Here is a 14,560-nt window from a genome sequence, read left to right as displayed (position 1 = left end):
TTTTGCTAATTCCAACATGAGTCATCTTTGCATTTGCTTCTATATATTTTCTATATATATACACCACAATTTTTTTGTATGCTTAGTTTTTTTAATTGTGTACTAGATTTTGTAATGTAGAATCTGGATTATTTTCTTCTAAAGAATGTTGTGCTTCTGGCTAGCTGTTAAATTAACAAATAACTTTGGTCCTGTGAAGGTTTCATTTTAAACTTTTACATGAAGTGTATTTCCATTTTGCTCTTAGTCCTAAACCACAGCCCCTTAGTCTTAGGATGTTGTCCTTCCTCTTAAGGCATGGTCCTTTGGGGATTTCAGTGGAAAACCCAAATGTTTTTGAAGTCCTTTTAACTTAGTGGAACTTGAATTCAAACTATTTTCCCACAGCAGTTGTATCTCTGCCCAGTTCCTTAGATTTCAGCTATTGCTTCTGTTGGGTTCCTTTGAATATCAAACTACCCACGTACAGTTTTGATTTCCAGCAAGTATTTGGCAGGAATTTTTCAGCAGATGTGGTGGTCTGAAGCTGTATATAGCCCAGAAACACGTTTTTAAATCTAATCAATTCTTGTGGATGCTAACCCCTTGTAAGTAGGAACTTGGGATGAGAATACTTCAGTAAAGGTGTGACCTACCTTATTCAGGATGGGTCTTAATCCTCTACTGGAGTCCTTTATAAGTGGAATGAATAGAGAGAGAGGAAGCCACAGAAGCAATAATCTGAAATCAACAACACTCAGAAGAAAAGGGAGAGAAAATCAGACACCACCCTGTGTCTTACCATGTGTCAGAGGAGCCAAGAATTACGTGTAGCAAATCTTCAAGAATTAAGTATTGATTTGATTTGGACATTTTCTTGGCTTCGAGCTGTAAGCTACTAAATTCCCATTATTTAGGCCAACCTATTTGATGGTATCTGCTTTAAGCAGCCTAGGAAACTCAGAGCAGATTTTGGAGCTTATCTTTCTGACCCTCTCTCAAGAGTTCTCTTCTAATTTCTAGCTGTTCTGGAAGCCTCAGATGTTTTCTCAGCTCAGTAAGACTGCCACATTCTGCTTGAATTCTGTTCCTAAGTGCACTATACAATTTGGAAATCGTCCTCAGTAAAAACTGGTAAATGTGGATTTCTGGCTATTTCATTTCTTTCAATGATTGGATTTCATCCAGTTTTTCTCTGCTTTTGAATTGCTCTCCAGTGCCCTCTAATCACTTTATTTTTTTATATTTTGTTTAGAGTTTATAATTGTCATTGGCAAGAGAGTTAGTACATTACAAGTTATTCTGTCATTATCAAAACTGCAACCCTTAAAATCTCAACAGTTTTTAATAAAACAATTAAGGCAAAAAAGTATACCATTTATTTCCAATCCATTAGGGAAAAAACACTTTATACAGTTGAATGCTTTAATTCATTTCTTTGCACAAAAAGTACAAAAGACCAGATTAAAATTGAAACAAGCATTTAAAGGAAAATCTTTTAAGAGTTCAAAAACAAACTGTAAATGGTTCATTCTACCAAAAGGATTAGTTTTTGTACAAAATATAAATAATTGTACACTATAAACAGAGTGCGGTGTATTAATTTAAATTAGAATTCTAGAGTCTGCTTTTCTTCCAATTCTTCCAAAACACAAAGCATACTTGAAAATAAGAAATCTAATAATCTCAATGGGCAGACTGTCTTAAAATAAGCTTTCACCCTTAAGATATCTGGATAATATTAATTCCTTCCCTTGGTCCAAAGAACAGTACATTAAGTTTTAATTTCGTTTACAAAACTCTGCCATATTAAAATGACGGGAACATTAATGCTTAATGTTTAAACATTACCTTTTCAGAAATATCATGACACAGAACTCAATGGATAATCCAAAGGATACAGTCACCGTCTAATATTAATTCAGAAAATCTCAGCAAGTTCCATCTTTATGAAAAAGACCAAAGCAACCCCTCACGATCTCCTATTATATCATTCTTCTATTTTCATGGCCTCTGAAAAAACACAGCTTGAATCAAACTTAGTTGCAATCAATTCAGACTTGATCAGAAAGTATACATGGAAAGGTTTTCCAGCAATCTAATTTTCTGATCCAATATTTATGACATTAAGTTGACTTTCAATATCTTTTAATATTTGAAATCTTTGTCATTTGAAATTTTTCCAAATAAAAGTAGTAAGCTACATTAAATTATTGCAGAAAGAATTATGTTAATTTTATGGATTATATGTGTATTTAAAAAAAGCAGGAAACACACAGTCCTTTTGTATGATTGGCCAGTTATCCAAGTATCCAGTGTTGCTCCCTTTGTAAATGAAAAGACAAAATAAAATTTTTGAGCATTACTGAAAAATGTTTTAATTTTGGATTTTCCCAATAATTGTCACCATGTATAATTACCATATTTAGTTATCAATATTTTATAATTGATGTTTTAATGTTTGAGACTTTAAAAAAGATACTACCCATGATCTAAAATATGTATAGTGCTGCTCAATTTTTTATTAAATTTCTCAACTCATTTTTATTATCTAGGGTGTTCTAAAGTCACTTAGAAGAGACATGATTTAAGCTATGGCTATAAACAGCATATGATCCTAAGAATTCATACATCTTCTACACTTAGTAAGAACAAAAGTACAGTTTATTAGAATGTATGTCATCATTATAAAATTCTTACCTATTAGGGCAAGTTCCTGATTTTAATGTATTCTTGCAAAACCAAAGATATTTCTTCTAAATGAAAAATCTTTGTTACTTCTACAAAATTTCCTTTCCATCCATGCACTCTTTTATAACATCACTTAAGCACCAAAGAAAAATTCTGTAAACAAACTTTTAACCAGTAAACTAAGGGCAAATATCCATTTGCCTTTATTACATACAATATTTAAAAGGCCATGATATGAGTCTCTACCTCCTACAATGACATTTTTATAATAAAAATGAAGGCATACTTATACAAACAAGAACCAGAATTATAGTACAGTTTTGGGGATCAAAAGATAGATTAACAGACTGGAATTTTTTAGTTAGTAAAATGAGCACAATTGTATGCAATTTAAAAAATTCAGTAACTTTTTAAAGTTTCATTAAAGAGATTAATAATTATCAAGAATAAAAAGATGGTAGTTCACTGGCTTATAATTATTCCTGTAAACAGTAAGAAAGTAATAAGTTATAAATTAGACATTTTAGCCCCCAATATCTCCCTTCTTGCACTGGAACCACTTTTATAACAGTTAAAATAGGCTGTTTAAAACAGGAGTAATTTTAGGAGAAAATATATCTTATCAAGAATAAGTTAACAGTCCATGATAGATTTTGACAAATATATCAGAAGGAAAAATACTGCAGGTCACATGAGGATTGGTTTACATATTGTTTGACAGAAAATCTCAAACCTTCAATTAAGCCTCCTCTATTTTATCAGATTTTCTTTTTTGCTATCATAGTGCTTTCTAAATTGTTTGGTAAGCAGGTAACAGACAGAAAATTTTAAAGAACAAAACTGTTTTATATTTGTAGATTTATGAAAAAGAAACAAATTCTCAAAAAACTTTTTTCTATCCCCATAATGTAGGAAAAAGCTTCATTTGGCACTCTGAATTTTAAAAAGAAAAGGGAAAAAAAAGGGATACTTACACTGTTTGGCATTCTAATCACCCTTACTGAAGACAACAGTAGGAAAGTAGAATAGGATAAAGGACTATTTAAGAAGACAGATGACTAAAGGCTCTTGTATTTTCTACCATTCACTGTCCCTGGAACACTTATCTGTGACACAACATACAAATTATTTACATTATGATTATACTGGTAGAGAAGACCATCTCATTTTTTGTTGTGCTGTAACTTAGAGTGCCCATTGGGATAACTATCAAGAAAAGCAGGCCTTAAACAACAAAATATTCCATTTGCATTGTATACTTTATTTTAATTTGTTTTCTGGTTCACCTTCAAGTTTATTGCACAAACAAATGTGAGACTCTGAAAAGTCCTGTAAACTTAGGCTGAGATAATAATTGTTCACTGAAGATCGAGTGTTTCTCTCTTGGTAAGTAAAATATTCTGTCGTTTTACATAGTTATTTCCTTAAACAGTGGTATCTCCAAAATCCTTGTTCCAACGTATGTATGCTTCTAATGTTTGAGGGCTCACACTGCGTTTTATCTTTTTCAAGGATTCAGTGAAGTCAGATATTTGAATATTTCTCATCTAGATTAAAAAAAAATGATAATATTATGAACACATTACAAAGAAATTAACTAAAGTAATAATACTATTTATTAAATTTATAAACTTACATAGATGTATTTTTATAAATTATGCCATTTAAATATATTCTATATATTATTTTATAATTAGGCGTTAATTATATATGAAACTTTACAAAAGAGCTACACTAACATACTTTTATTATTTGTACTTAAGACTCTTAGGAATTACATTTTAAAGCACAATTTTTTCCTGCTATAAAAATAACAAACACTCAAAGAAAATCTGACATAATAAACGACAAGTAGAAAAAAGAATCACTCACATTGTCATCATTCAAATAAATAATAACCACTATTTGGTTTATTTTCTTCCAGTATTTTTTCTATGGATAGTTTCATGGAATTTTGCATTTTTAAGACTCAATTACTGTAAAAGCAGACACTAGTTAAATTCATGCTAGGTCTGTCAGAAAGGAAAGGGGGTATTCACAAGAAACACATGGGACTTTTCAGGAACTATCTTGCTTTAACTGCAACATGCAGTATGTTTGTATCTGAAATTTTCTAATAATACTATTACTTATAATACATTTTTATATTAATTTAGTTTTATTTCTTGACATTTTAAATTGGTTTTTGTGAATGTAGATTAAAATACAATATTGAGTTAACAAATATCCATATATTTACCTAAGGATTTTTAAAGCACAAAATGGAGTCTGGCACAAAATGATCTGTATAAAAACTGTCATAGTATTTCTGATTTTGGGTACCATACTGTACAGGGTGTGAAGCTGTTTAATGAAATTAAGTAGGCCTGTTTAAGTGTTAGCTGGTGTGTTACCTAGATATTGGTTAATTGTAAAATTGGTGTGAAAATCAGATATCCAATAAGGGTTTACTATTCAGAATTTATAGAGAAATAGTACAATTCAACAACAAAAAGACAAACAACCAATTTAAAATTTTTTCAAATGGGCAAAAAAGTTGAATAGGCATTTCTCCAAAAAAGTATACATATACCCAATAAGCACCTGAAAAGATATGCAACATCATTAGCCATCAGTGAAATGCAAATCAAAACTACAATGAAATGCCATTTCTCACTCACTAGAATGTATACTATTAAAAAAAAAAAAAGGAAAATAACTAGTAGCAGAGAGGATGTAGAGTAGGTCTATTAGGGTTTATTCTGCTTGGAATTGCTGCATTTCAAGGACATATACATTCCTGGCTTTGGTACGACTTGGGAAATTTTCAGCCATTACTTTCTCAAATATTTTTACTGACCATTTTCCTTCTCTTCTTTTTGGACTCTTATAATGTGTATCTTGATATTTTTTGTTGTACCCTAAGTACTTAGGTAGGCTCTACTCACTTTTTTTCATTCTTGTCTCTATCTGCTCTTCAGACTGTAGGATTCGATTTGTCCAGTCTTCTTGTCTTCCACCTGTTCATATCTGTTGTTGAATGCCTCTAGTGTATTTCTAATCTCCACTATTGTGTTTTTCATCCCTATAAGTTCCATTATTTCCCTTTTAAAACTTTAAATCTTGTTCTAAGAAATGATCACGATGATGAATATACAACTATGTGATGATATTGTGACTGATTATATATGTAGAATGGAATGATCATATGGTAAGAATGTTTGTGTTTGTATGTTGGCGTGTCTAATAAATAAAATAAAAAAATAAATGTAGAAGTAAAGCAATTAATAAAAAAAAACTTTAAAATCTTCTTTTTGTTCACATATGCCTTCTTAATATTCTTTAGTTCTATATTCATATTTTCCTTTAGCTCATTGAATTGATTAAGGAAGTTTGACTCCATTGTTTTAATATGTTCCTTTGAATGAACCATCTCTTTCTGTTTCTTTGGATGACATCTTTTGTTGCTGTCAGGGCATTTGATTATTTTGATGTGCTAAAAACATCAAAATCAAATAAATAATCTGTAAATCAGCTTCTTCCTCTTGACTAAGGTTTTAGGGTAAATTGGGTATGTATTAAGGATCTTCTTCCACACTTCGGCCAGTTTATACTGAACTTTTAGCAGAGTCCATGGTTAACACTTAGTTTTTCCCAGGTCCTTATGCACTGGTTCTTACCCCGGGCGTGTTCAGCCACTTTCAATATTATACTAGTACATGTAATTGTTTCCCCTCTTGGAGAGGATTTTCTTTTGTCTGTCCTTCCTCTGGGAGTCCTGTGTAGTTCTCTTACTTTTCACACCAATTTTCCTCCCTGGCGGCTATGATTCACTCAACTTCTTTCCTGCACTCTTGGCCACTCTTTTACTCCAGCTTTCAGCCCTGAGTTGGCACTGCCATACTGCAGCTCCAATTCTCTTTTCCTTGCAGTTTGCTGCCTCTGGAAACTTCTGCATTAGAAGATCCTCACCTATGGAGTCAGAAGGGGTCGATGTTAAAAGAGACCCAAATGTTTTTTTATTTAGATGCATGAGCAATTAGGGTCTGTGCTGAGAGTGTTATGCTATGGCTCATTCTGGTTTTTAGGGATTGTTTTGAATGCATACACTTCCCCCAACCATTAAGGCCCCATTGTCCATTTATGTGCCATTGTGTCCCCATGCCTGAATGTATGTGGGACTCTAAGGGAAACATTCCTGAGGATGTCTTATGGCTCCATCTTGGTGATGTCACTTTTGTTTCCTGGACAATATAATTTAAAAATGGTGGATACAATTATATTGTTAGGGGAGAGATTTTAAAATTCAAGTAGGTATGTGTTCTAGTTTTCTAGTTGCCAGAATGCAACATACCAGAAACAGAACAGCTTTTAAAAAGGGGAATTTATTAAGTTGCAAGTTTTCAGTTCTAAGCCTCTGAAAATGTCCAAATTAAAGCAAGGCTATAGAAATGTCCAATCTAAGGCATCCAGGGAAGGATATCTTGGTTCAAGAAGGCCGATGACATTCAGGGTATCTCTCTCAACAGAAAGACACATGGTAAACATGGTGACGTCTGCTGGCTTTCTCTCCAGGCTTCTTGTTTCATGAAGTTTCCCCAGGGGCATTTTCCTGCTTCATCTCCAAAGGTCTCTGGCTGCTTGGGCTCTCACGGTTCTTGTGGCTATGCTGCTCTCTCGTTTTTTTTTTTTTTTTCCAAAATGTTTCTTCTTTTAAAGGATTCTGGCAAACTAATCAAGACCCACCTGGAATGGTGGGGTTACATCTCAGTCTAATCAAAGGTTAATATCCACAACTGGGTACACGACATTCTTGTGGAGATTATCTAATCAAGCTTCCAACCTACAGTACTGAATAGGGATTAAAAGAAACAGCTGCCTCCATGACATGGCTCAGGATTAAAACATGGCTTTGCTAGGGCACATAATCCTTTTAAACTGGCACAGTATGCCACATAGTAATAGCAAAATAAATGTACTATATCACAATGAATTCATGATATCTTTAAAATATGTGTAAAATTCAGGCTCTAAGCACTGATGAAGTAGGCTAACTTAACAATGGTACTAATAAAGAACAAAGTAATTTGCATTTCTATATCAATAGTCTTTAATATTATTCTCCATTAACCTGAACCAGGGGTTCCTGAAGAATTTGCTGATTCCATTTCTTAGGACAGGCAAATTCAAGATGTGCTTGAAATGAACTTGCTTCCAGAAAAAAAGAGTTTTCAACGTTCTGAAGCAGGGCTGAAAGGGCTGAGCTCAATTTAAGCAGAAAAAAAAGTTATAATTGAGTTATTGATCTGGTAGAGAGAGCTTCTGACATATTTCTTAATGATCCCTGCCTTTTGGTATATATACCCTTATGAATCCTCTACCTTGAGCTTAGTGACTTGCTTTTAACAAACAGAATGCAGCAGAAATGACAAGTTACTTCCAGGATTAAGTAATTAAGTCTATGCCTTCTGTCCTATCTTGCTTTCTTGGCTTACTTACTTTGACGAAGCAAATTACCATGTTGGAGAGGCCCATGTTACAAAGAACTAAGGGAAACCACCAGGTGTTTGCTTGTGAAAAGTGAAGTCCTCAGTCCCACAGTCTTCAAAGAAATGAATCTGGGCAGTACCTACATGCATGGGCTTGGTAACAAATCTTTCCCCAGCTGGGCTTTGAAGTGACCAGAGGTAACATGTTCATTACAGTCTTGTGAGGAGCTCTGGTATGGAGGACCTAGTTAAGCTGTACCTAGATTCCTGACACAAAGAAACTGTTAGATAATAAATTTGTGCTGTTTTAAGCGGCTAAATTTTGGAGTGATTTGTTATGCAAATTTCCTTATTTTAAAGTTATGAGTCCATAAAAGTTCTTAAAATTGAAAATTTTTTGTCTCTTCAAATAAAATAGGAATCATATTTAGGGTGAGTTTGTTCCATGAAAAAAACTTTTTTTCAAGTTTGAGGGTATATTCTTGGGATGGACAGAACATATTTTACACAAAGGCTAACAGCCACCATCAATGGAAAACAGGTCTCTTTTCCTATGAAATAATAATGGACAAATTCCAAAGTATTTCCACTATTTTCTAAGTGGCCACCACTTGCTTTGGAAATATTATTATATTAATAAAAGTGTATCAAAGCATTCCATTTATAGGTACAAAAGGCCTTCCCAGTAGATCCTCACAGGAAATGTTATGGCCTTGTTGCTTAAGAGAGAGTAAAGAATAATTGCAATCAGGACTGGGCAAAGATGGCGGCTTAGTGAGGTATGGAATTTAGTTCATCCTCCAGAGCAGTTAGTAAATAGCCAGAAACAGTACAGAACAACAGCTGAGGCCACATCAATGACTGGAATACACAGCGTACCAATCTGGATAAGCTGGACTGGCTGAGACACCACAGAGAACTGTAAGTGTCCCAAGCCAGGGAGGCTGGAGCCCCTCCTTCATGGGTGCAGCAGGCTGGTTCCCCGAGGGGAAAGGAAACAGACTTTACTACCAGCAAGGGCTAAGCTCAACCAAGCTCCACTTGTGGAATTAATGAATAAATTCTGACTATTGAAAACAGTACTAGGTCCCTAGTACAGAGAAACCTGGAATAAGCATTAAAGGTGCGGGAGTTTTTGTCCCAGCAGAGAGGGGGTGGGGCTGACGGTCAAAAAACAAAACAAAACCGAGGCTTTTAAGTCAGTCAGCACAAAATACTGCAAAAGGGCTGAATCCAGGCCTTCCTCAGGACACATACTAATCAGTGCATCAAATGTTGAAAGGAAGCAGAAAATCCTGAAAGTGGCAAGAGAAAAACAATCTACTACATAAAAGGAAAACCACATAAGACTGAGTTCGGACTACTCAACTGGTACTATGTGGAGGTGAGAAGGCAGTGGTATAATATATTTAAGATAAGATTGTGGATTCAAGAAACGCCTTTTCAGTAATAACTTTGAATGTTAATGGACTAAATTTAACAATTAAAAGGTACGGATTGGCAGAATGGATTAAGACCTAAGTGGTAATGATTATTTCTGGATTTTGAGAGGCTATTTTATGTATCTATAACCTGGTATGCAGAGATGAGATAAGAATGAAGTCGATCAGGTCAGGATTAAGGTAATTCAGAATACAAGGGTAAGGAAAACACTGCTTATATTTTTGAACCTCACCTACACTTTGAGACCAGGGGAAGGGGGATTTATCCTGTCTGCAGTGCAAGTTTTCTGTAGTACAGAAAACTGTACAGAAAACAGGCTCAGCCTGTGTGGATAGCTCATTTAAACAGTTGAAGCATAGGGAGTCCAGAATAAAAATGTGGGCCTTTGATTCTGTGTTGCTTAGTGTAGTGCCTGGATATATCCCAGAATGCCTTGAGCAGATAATCAAAAAGTATTGGCAGGGTTCCTTGTGGGATGGGAGAAAAAATATGGAACTATTAAACTCTGCCACCAGGGAAATCCCTGATGCTGTGTCAAATATTGGGGACATCCAGATTGATGGGCCAGGCCCTTGATCTCGAGGCTTGCTCTCATGAAGCTTGTGTATGTAGCAGAAAAGGTTGGTCTACACATAGGTGTGCCTAAGAGTCACCTCTGGAGGAGCTCTTTGCTCAGATGTGGCTTCACTCTCTCTAAGGCCAACACTGCAAGTGAAATCACTGCCTTCCCCCTATGTGGTACATGAAATCCAGGGTGAAACTCTCCCTAGCGGTGTGGGAGATGACTCCTATGGATGAGTCTGGTCCTGGCACCAAGGGTTCCACAATGCTATCCTGACTAAAAGGGGGAAAAGAAAAAAAAGGTATCAGTAGCTGAGAGAGTTCAAATAGACTCAAAAGGCTACTCTGGAGATTGCTTGTATACAAACTTCAGTTAGGTATTTCTACCTACCATGGCAGCCAGGCCCCCAAAATATTCCAGCCAATCCTAAAGAACACCAAGGGCAATGTATAAGATTCTACAAAGGTTCCATGCACTAGGGTAGCTCTCCACAGGTCTGCAACCTCCAGATGGGTCCCTGGACCAGATGGGTCCTAGAACTTAGGGGGTCAGCCTTTTTAGAACATCAGCTAGTTTCATCTCCCTACCCCTTATTATTGACAGCCCTTTTAACATGAAAGAGTTAGAATGGGCACAGCCCAAATGGGCATTCCCTGAAGAGTGGGAGAAGGATTAAAGTTGATGATGGGAGTTGCACAGAGAAGGTAGGATTTAACAAACGAGTCTGACTGCTGAGTCATTATATTGATATTTCTTTTGGTCTCCAGTGTCTTAAAGCAGCTAGAGGTAAAAGCCTAGAATTGTAGAACTGTGGCCTATGCCAAACTCTGAGATCTGTTCTATAACTAATCATTGTGCTGTGTTTTAAAACTAACTGCCTTTTTGTATATATGTTATTTTTCACACAAAAAAGAAAAAGAGTGATGAAAAAATATATATTCCTTCTAGCCTCCAATGTTCTGGAGCAGCTAGAAGGAAAAATCTGAGATGATAGTGTGGTGACCCAAGACAACTCTGTGATCTGTCATTTAACTACCTGTTGAAGAGTAGTTTGAAAACTATTGCTTTTTTCTTCCTTTGCTTTGTTCATATGTTATATTATACAATAAAAAAAAGTTAAAAAAAATCAGTAGCAGCAAAGGTAACATCCTTTCAGTCAGCAGGATGAGAAGGCTACAGGGAAGGAGAAATCTCTTAATCACATGTGAGGCACTACCCCGGGAAAACCACTAAATGGTGGGGTAGATAAACAGGTGCTAATTTCTGGATGCAGGCAGACAGAGATTTTACTCATAATAATCTAGACATTAAAATGAACTGTAGCCTCATTTTGTAGTGACAGGATGATAAAGCTTGGAGACATAAATGTCGTCCATGTTCTGAAGGGGTATCTCACAGACACCACTTCACATTTACTCAAACACTTTCTCACTTGTTCTTCTTTTAGTCTTACCCTGCATGTGAAGGCATTGTTGTCAGGCTTTGGGTTTTAATAGAGCATAAATTAAGCCGTTTTCCTTAGGAAGCAAAAAATGGGGAAAAAATATAAGTGATGACTTTATTTTTTTAGTATGTGTCATTTTAATGGCTATTAAGTTATCACCGATTGAGATTTGGGTCACACATTCTTTTGGGGAGCACATCTTAAACCATATACTTTTCTCTACTGGTATGAATGGTCAATCCATATAAATATTTCGCATATATGTATAATAAAATAGAATATAACAGAATTCTGTAAATCACAGAATTTATAAGAAAAATAAAAATAATTGCAGACCTGGAGCTGAAAGTGTATTTCTTTTCAATTAGACAGGAAATTTGTAGACTGTTTCTTGCTAGGATTTATTTACTAGCTCGTGGTTTTAGCTCTTGTAGCTGATTTCTGCCATGACAATACCCCTTATTTTATATGGCCTTTCTAAAGGACAAATAGAGAGGCCCAAAATGTCACATATATCAAGTTCAATCTAGGTGGCTGGAGCAGATGAGATATCAAGCTTACTTGGGTCCAAGGCAAGAGGAGTGGTGTGTAGAAATACTATTTTAAATAATATATTTATGGCATTTTGTTGATAAATTGTACTGAAAATATTAAAAAAAAAACCCAAAAGACGCTTTGAGAATACATATTGTACAGTATGTGTATATTAAAAAACTAGAACAAAAAATTTAAAAAATCTAAAATTAAGAATCAGATAAAAAGGACTTAGAAGTCATGCTTCAAATATTAATTTTTAAGAGTAATGATAGCACACCATGGCCTCCTGACCTCCACAACCCCTGCACTCCACGTGCACAGCTGTACCCTGCTTGTACAGCACCCCCAATGTGCCTTCCACAGTGCCCTGCCCATGCACTCTGAGGCCTGCCCAAGTTGCCCCCTGCCCCCATTACCCTGCACCCTCCACCCCACATTCCCAGGCACCAGGACAGTGCCCTTGCCCCATGCCTAGCCCTGCCACCACACTGCTGGGTCCCCACCCCTAGCCCTGCATCCTGCTGCAGGCCAATTATGCAAATACAAAACTTCAGACTACTGAAGTAAATCAACTTCAAAATAGTTTTATCAAGATAATTCCATGCCGTGAAGGCAACAGAAAATCACAAAGCTTAGGAAGATGCAGACAGATATATCCCAGAATAATGACCAAATTAAAATGCTGGAGGAAACATAGTCTTTGGAACAACTAATCAAAGACGTTCAGACAATTTTACTAAAAATTTCAGTGGGTTGGTTAATGACATAAAGGCAATCAAGAAGATATTAGAAGAGAAACTTAGAATTGGGAGAATGCCAAGATGGCAGCTTAGCGAGGTGTGGGATTTAGTTCATCCTCTAGAGCAGCTACTAAATAGCCAGGAACAGTACAGAACAACTGCTGGGGACACATCAGTGACTGGTCACACAGTGTACCCCAGTCTGGACTAGGTGGACTGGCTGCGAGCCCACCCAGAACAGTGAGTTCCCCAAGCTGCGGTGGCCGGTGCCTGTCCCCAACAGGCTGCTTCCCAGAAGGGAAAGGAAGGGACTTTACTAGCAGCAGGGGCTAAGCGCAACTAAGCTCCAACTGTGGAATTAATTAAAAAATTCTGACTACTAAAAATAGGCCCCCAGCTCAGCTGAACCTCGAGTCAAAAGCAGAGGTTGCTGATTTTTTGCACCGGTGCAGATGGGGCAGGGCTGACGGAAAAAGAAAAAAAGAAATAAAGAAACGGAGGTTTTTTGGATCGGACAGCACATAATATGTGAAAGGGCCTGGGCCCTGAAGGAAAGGAGGGTGCACAAAGGATCGGAAGGTACACAAAACAACATACCAACTTAAGCTCTTGATTGGCAAACCCAAGGAATGGGGGTCCTGCTCTAAAAAGGATTTTTATCTTTCTTTTTTGTGGCTGTGATTTTACGGCTTGACTCCCTTTGGATACAGCTGCAAGGCTTCTCAGGCTCCAAGTGCCCCAGGCATAGGCAAAATTAAACTTGTTTGAGAGCTTGTCTGGAGCCTGTGCCTTCCCCAGGAGAAGGGTGGGGCCCAGCTCAGGTGGAATCCCTCCTTCAGGTAATTCAGACCCCAAGATCTGGAAAAGTGAAACAATTAAAGCCAGCCTACAACCTCTCCTATGTCTCAAAAATGCCCCCAGCAGGGAGAGTTTGCTGAAGTTAAAGGCACCAGATCACGTTATGCTGCTGGGAAGCAGGCAGAAAAGCACCACTTACTGGGCAGGATAGGAAAAACACAGAGTCCAGAGACTTCATAGGAAAGTCTTTCAATCTGCTGGATCTCACCCTCAGGGAAAACCAAAGCAGATGACTCTTTTCTCCTAAGAGGAGGCTAGTTTTGTCTGGGAAAAAAATTTGGATGGGGTCTATAATACCTAAGTAGACCCTCCTAAGGGGGGTGGGGGGAAGGCACCATATAGGCAGGGAAAGAAGCAAGAAAACAAGAACTGAAAAATTCTGATCTGTTAAGCAAAACCTAAGCTTCCAGAAGAAGCTGAAATGAATGTCAAAGAACAGATAGACAACAAAGTCATCCAGCAAGAAAATCCTAGGTAAAAGAAGTGAAAACAATCTCCAGAATAAACTAATTAAGGTAATTAAATGTCTAGATGTGAGCAAAAAATAAAGAATCACAGTAGGAAAACTGAAGATATGGCCCAAAGGACCTAACAATTCAATTGAGATACAGGAGTTGAAAAAATTAATTCAGAATTTCGAACAGATATGGAAAACCTCATCAAAAATCAAATCAATGAACTGAGAGAGGATATAAAGAAAACAAGGAATGAACAAAAAGAAGAAATCAAAAGTCTGAAAAATCAAATCACAGAATTTATGGGAATGAAAGGCAAAGAAGAAGAGATATAAAAAACAATGGAAACCTACAATGTCAGATTTCAAGAGGAAGAAGATAGG

General features: G+C 36.3%; 1 protein-coding gene and 1 pseudogene across 7 annotated transcripts in view; one reads left to right on the top strand and one right to left on the bottom strand.

The window, feature by feature from the left end:
* LOC143661423 (TIMELESS-interacting protein-like) overlaps positions 1–14,560 on the top strand; it is a 43,206-nt pseudogene that overhangs the window by 13,181 nt on the left and 15,465 nt on the right. The window lies entirely within an intron of this gene.
* Positions 1,341–14,560, bottom strand: part of SPAST (spastin) — a 99,433-nt gene continuing 86,213 nt past the window's right edge. For 4 of the 6 annotated variants that reach the window (XM_077135001.1, XM_077135002.1, XM_077134999.1 and 1 more), the window contains one exon: positions 1,341–4,217. In XM_077135001.1, the coding sequence (XP_076991116.1) occupies positions 4,095–4,217 (123 nt within the window). In that variant the 3' untranslated portion in view covers positions 1,341–4,094. Of the gene's footprint in view, positions 4,218–5,353; positions 6,622–7,780; positions 7,909–14,560 lie in introns of those variants that run through there. The other 2 variants (XM_077135000.1, XM_077135004.1) reach the window with 2 other exon arrangements.

This window comes from Tamandua tetradactyla, chromosome 17, assembly GCF_023851605.1.
Source record: "Tamandua tetradactyla isolate mTamTet1 chromosome 17, mTamTet1.pri, whole genome shotgun sequence".
Taxonomy (NCBI): Eukaryota; Metazoa; Chordata; class Mammalia; order Pilosa; family Myrmecophagidae; genus Tamandua; species Tamandua tetradactyla.
This window is presented reverse-complemented; position numbering and strand designations above follow the sequence as displayed.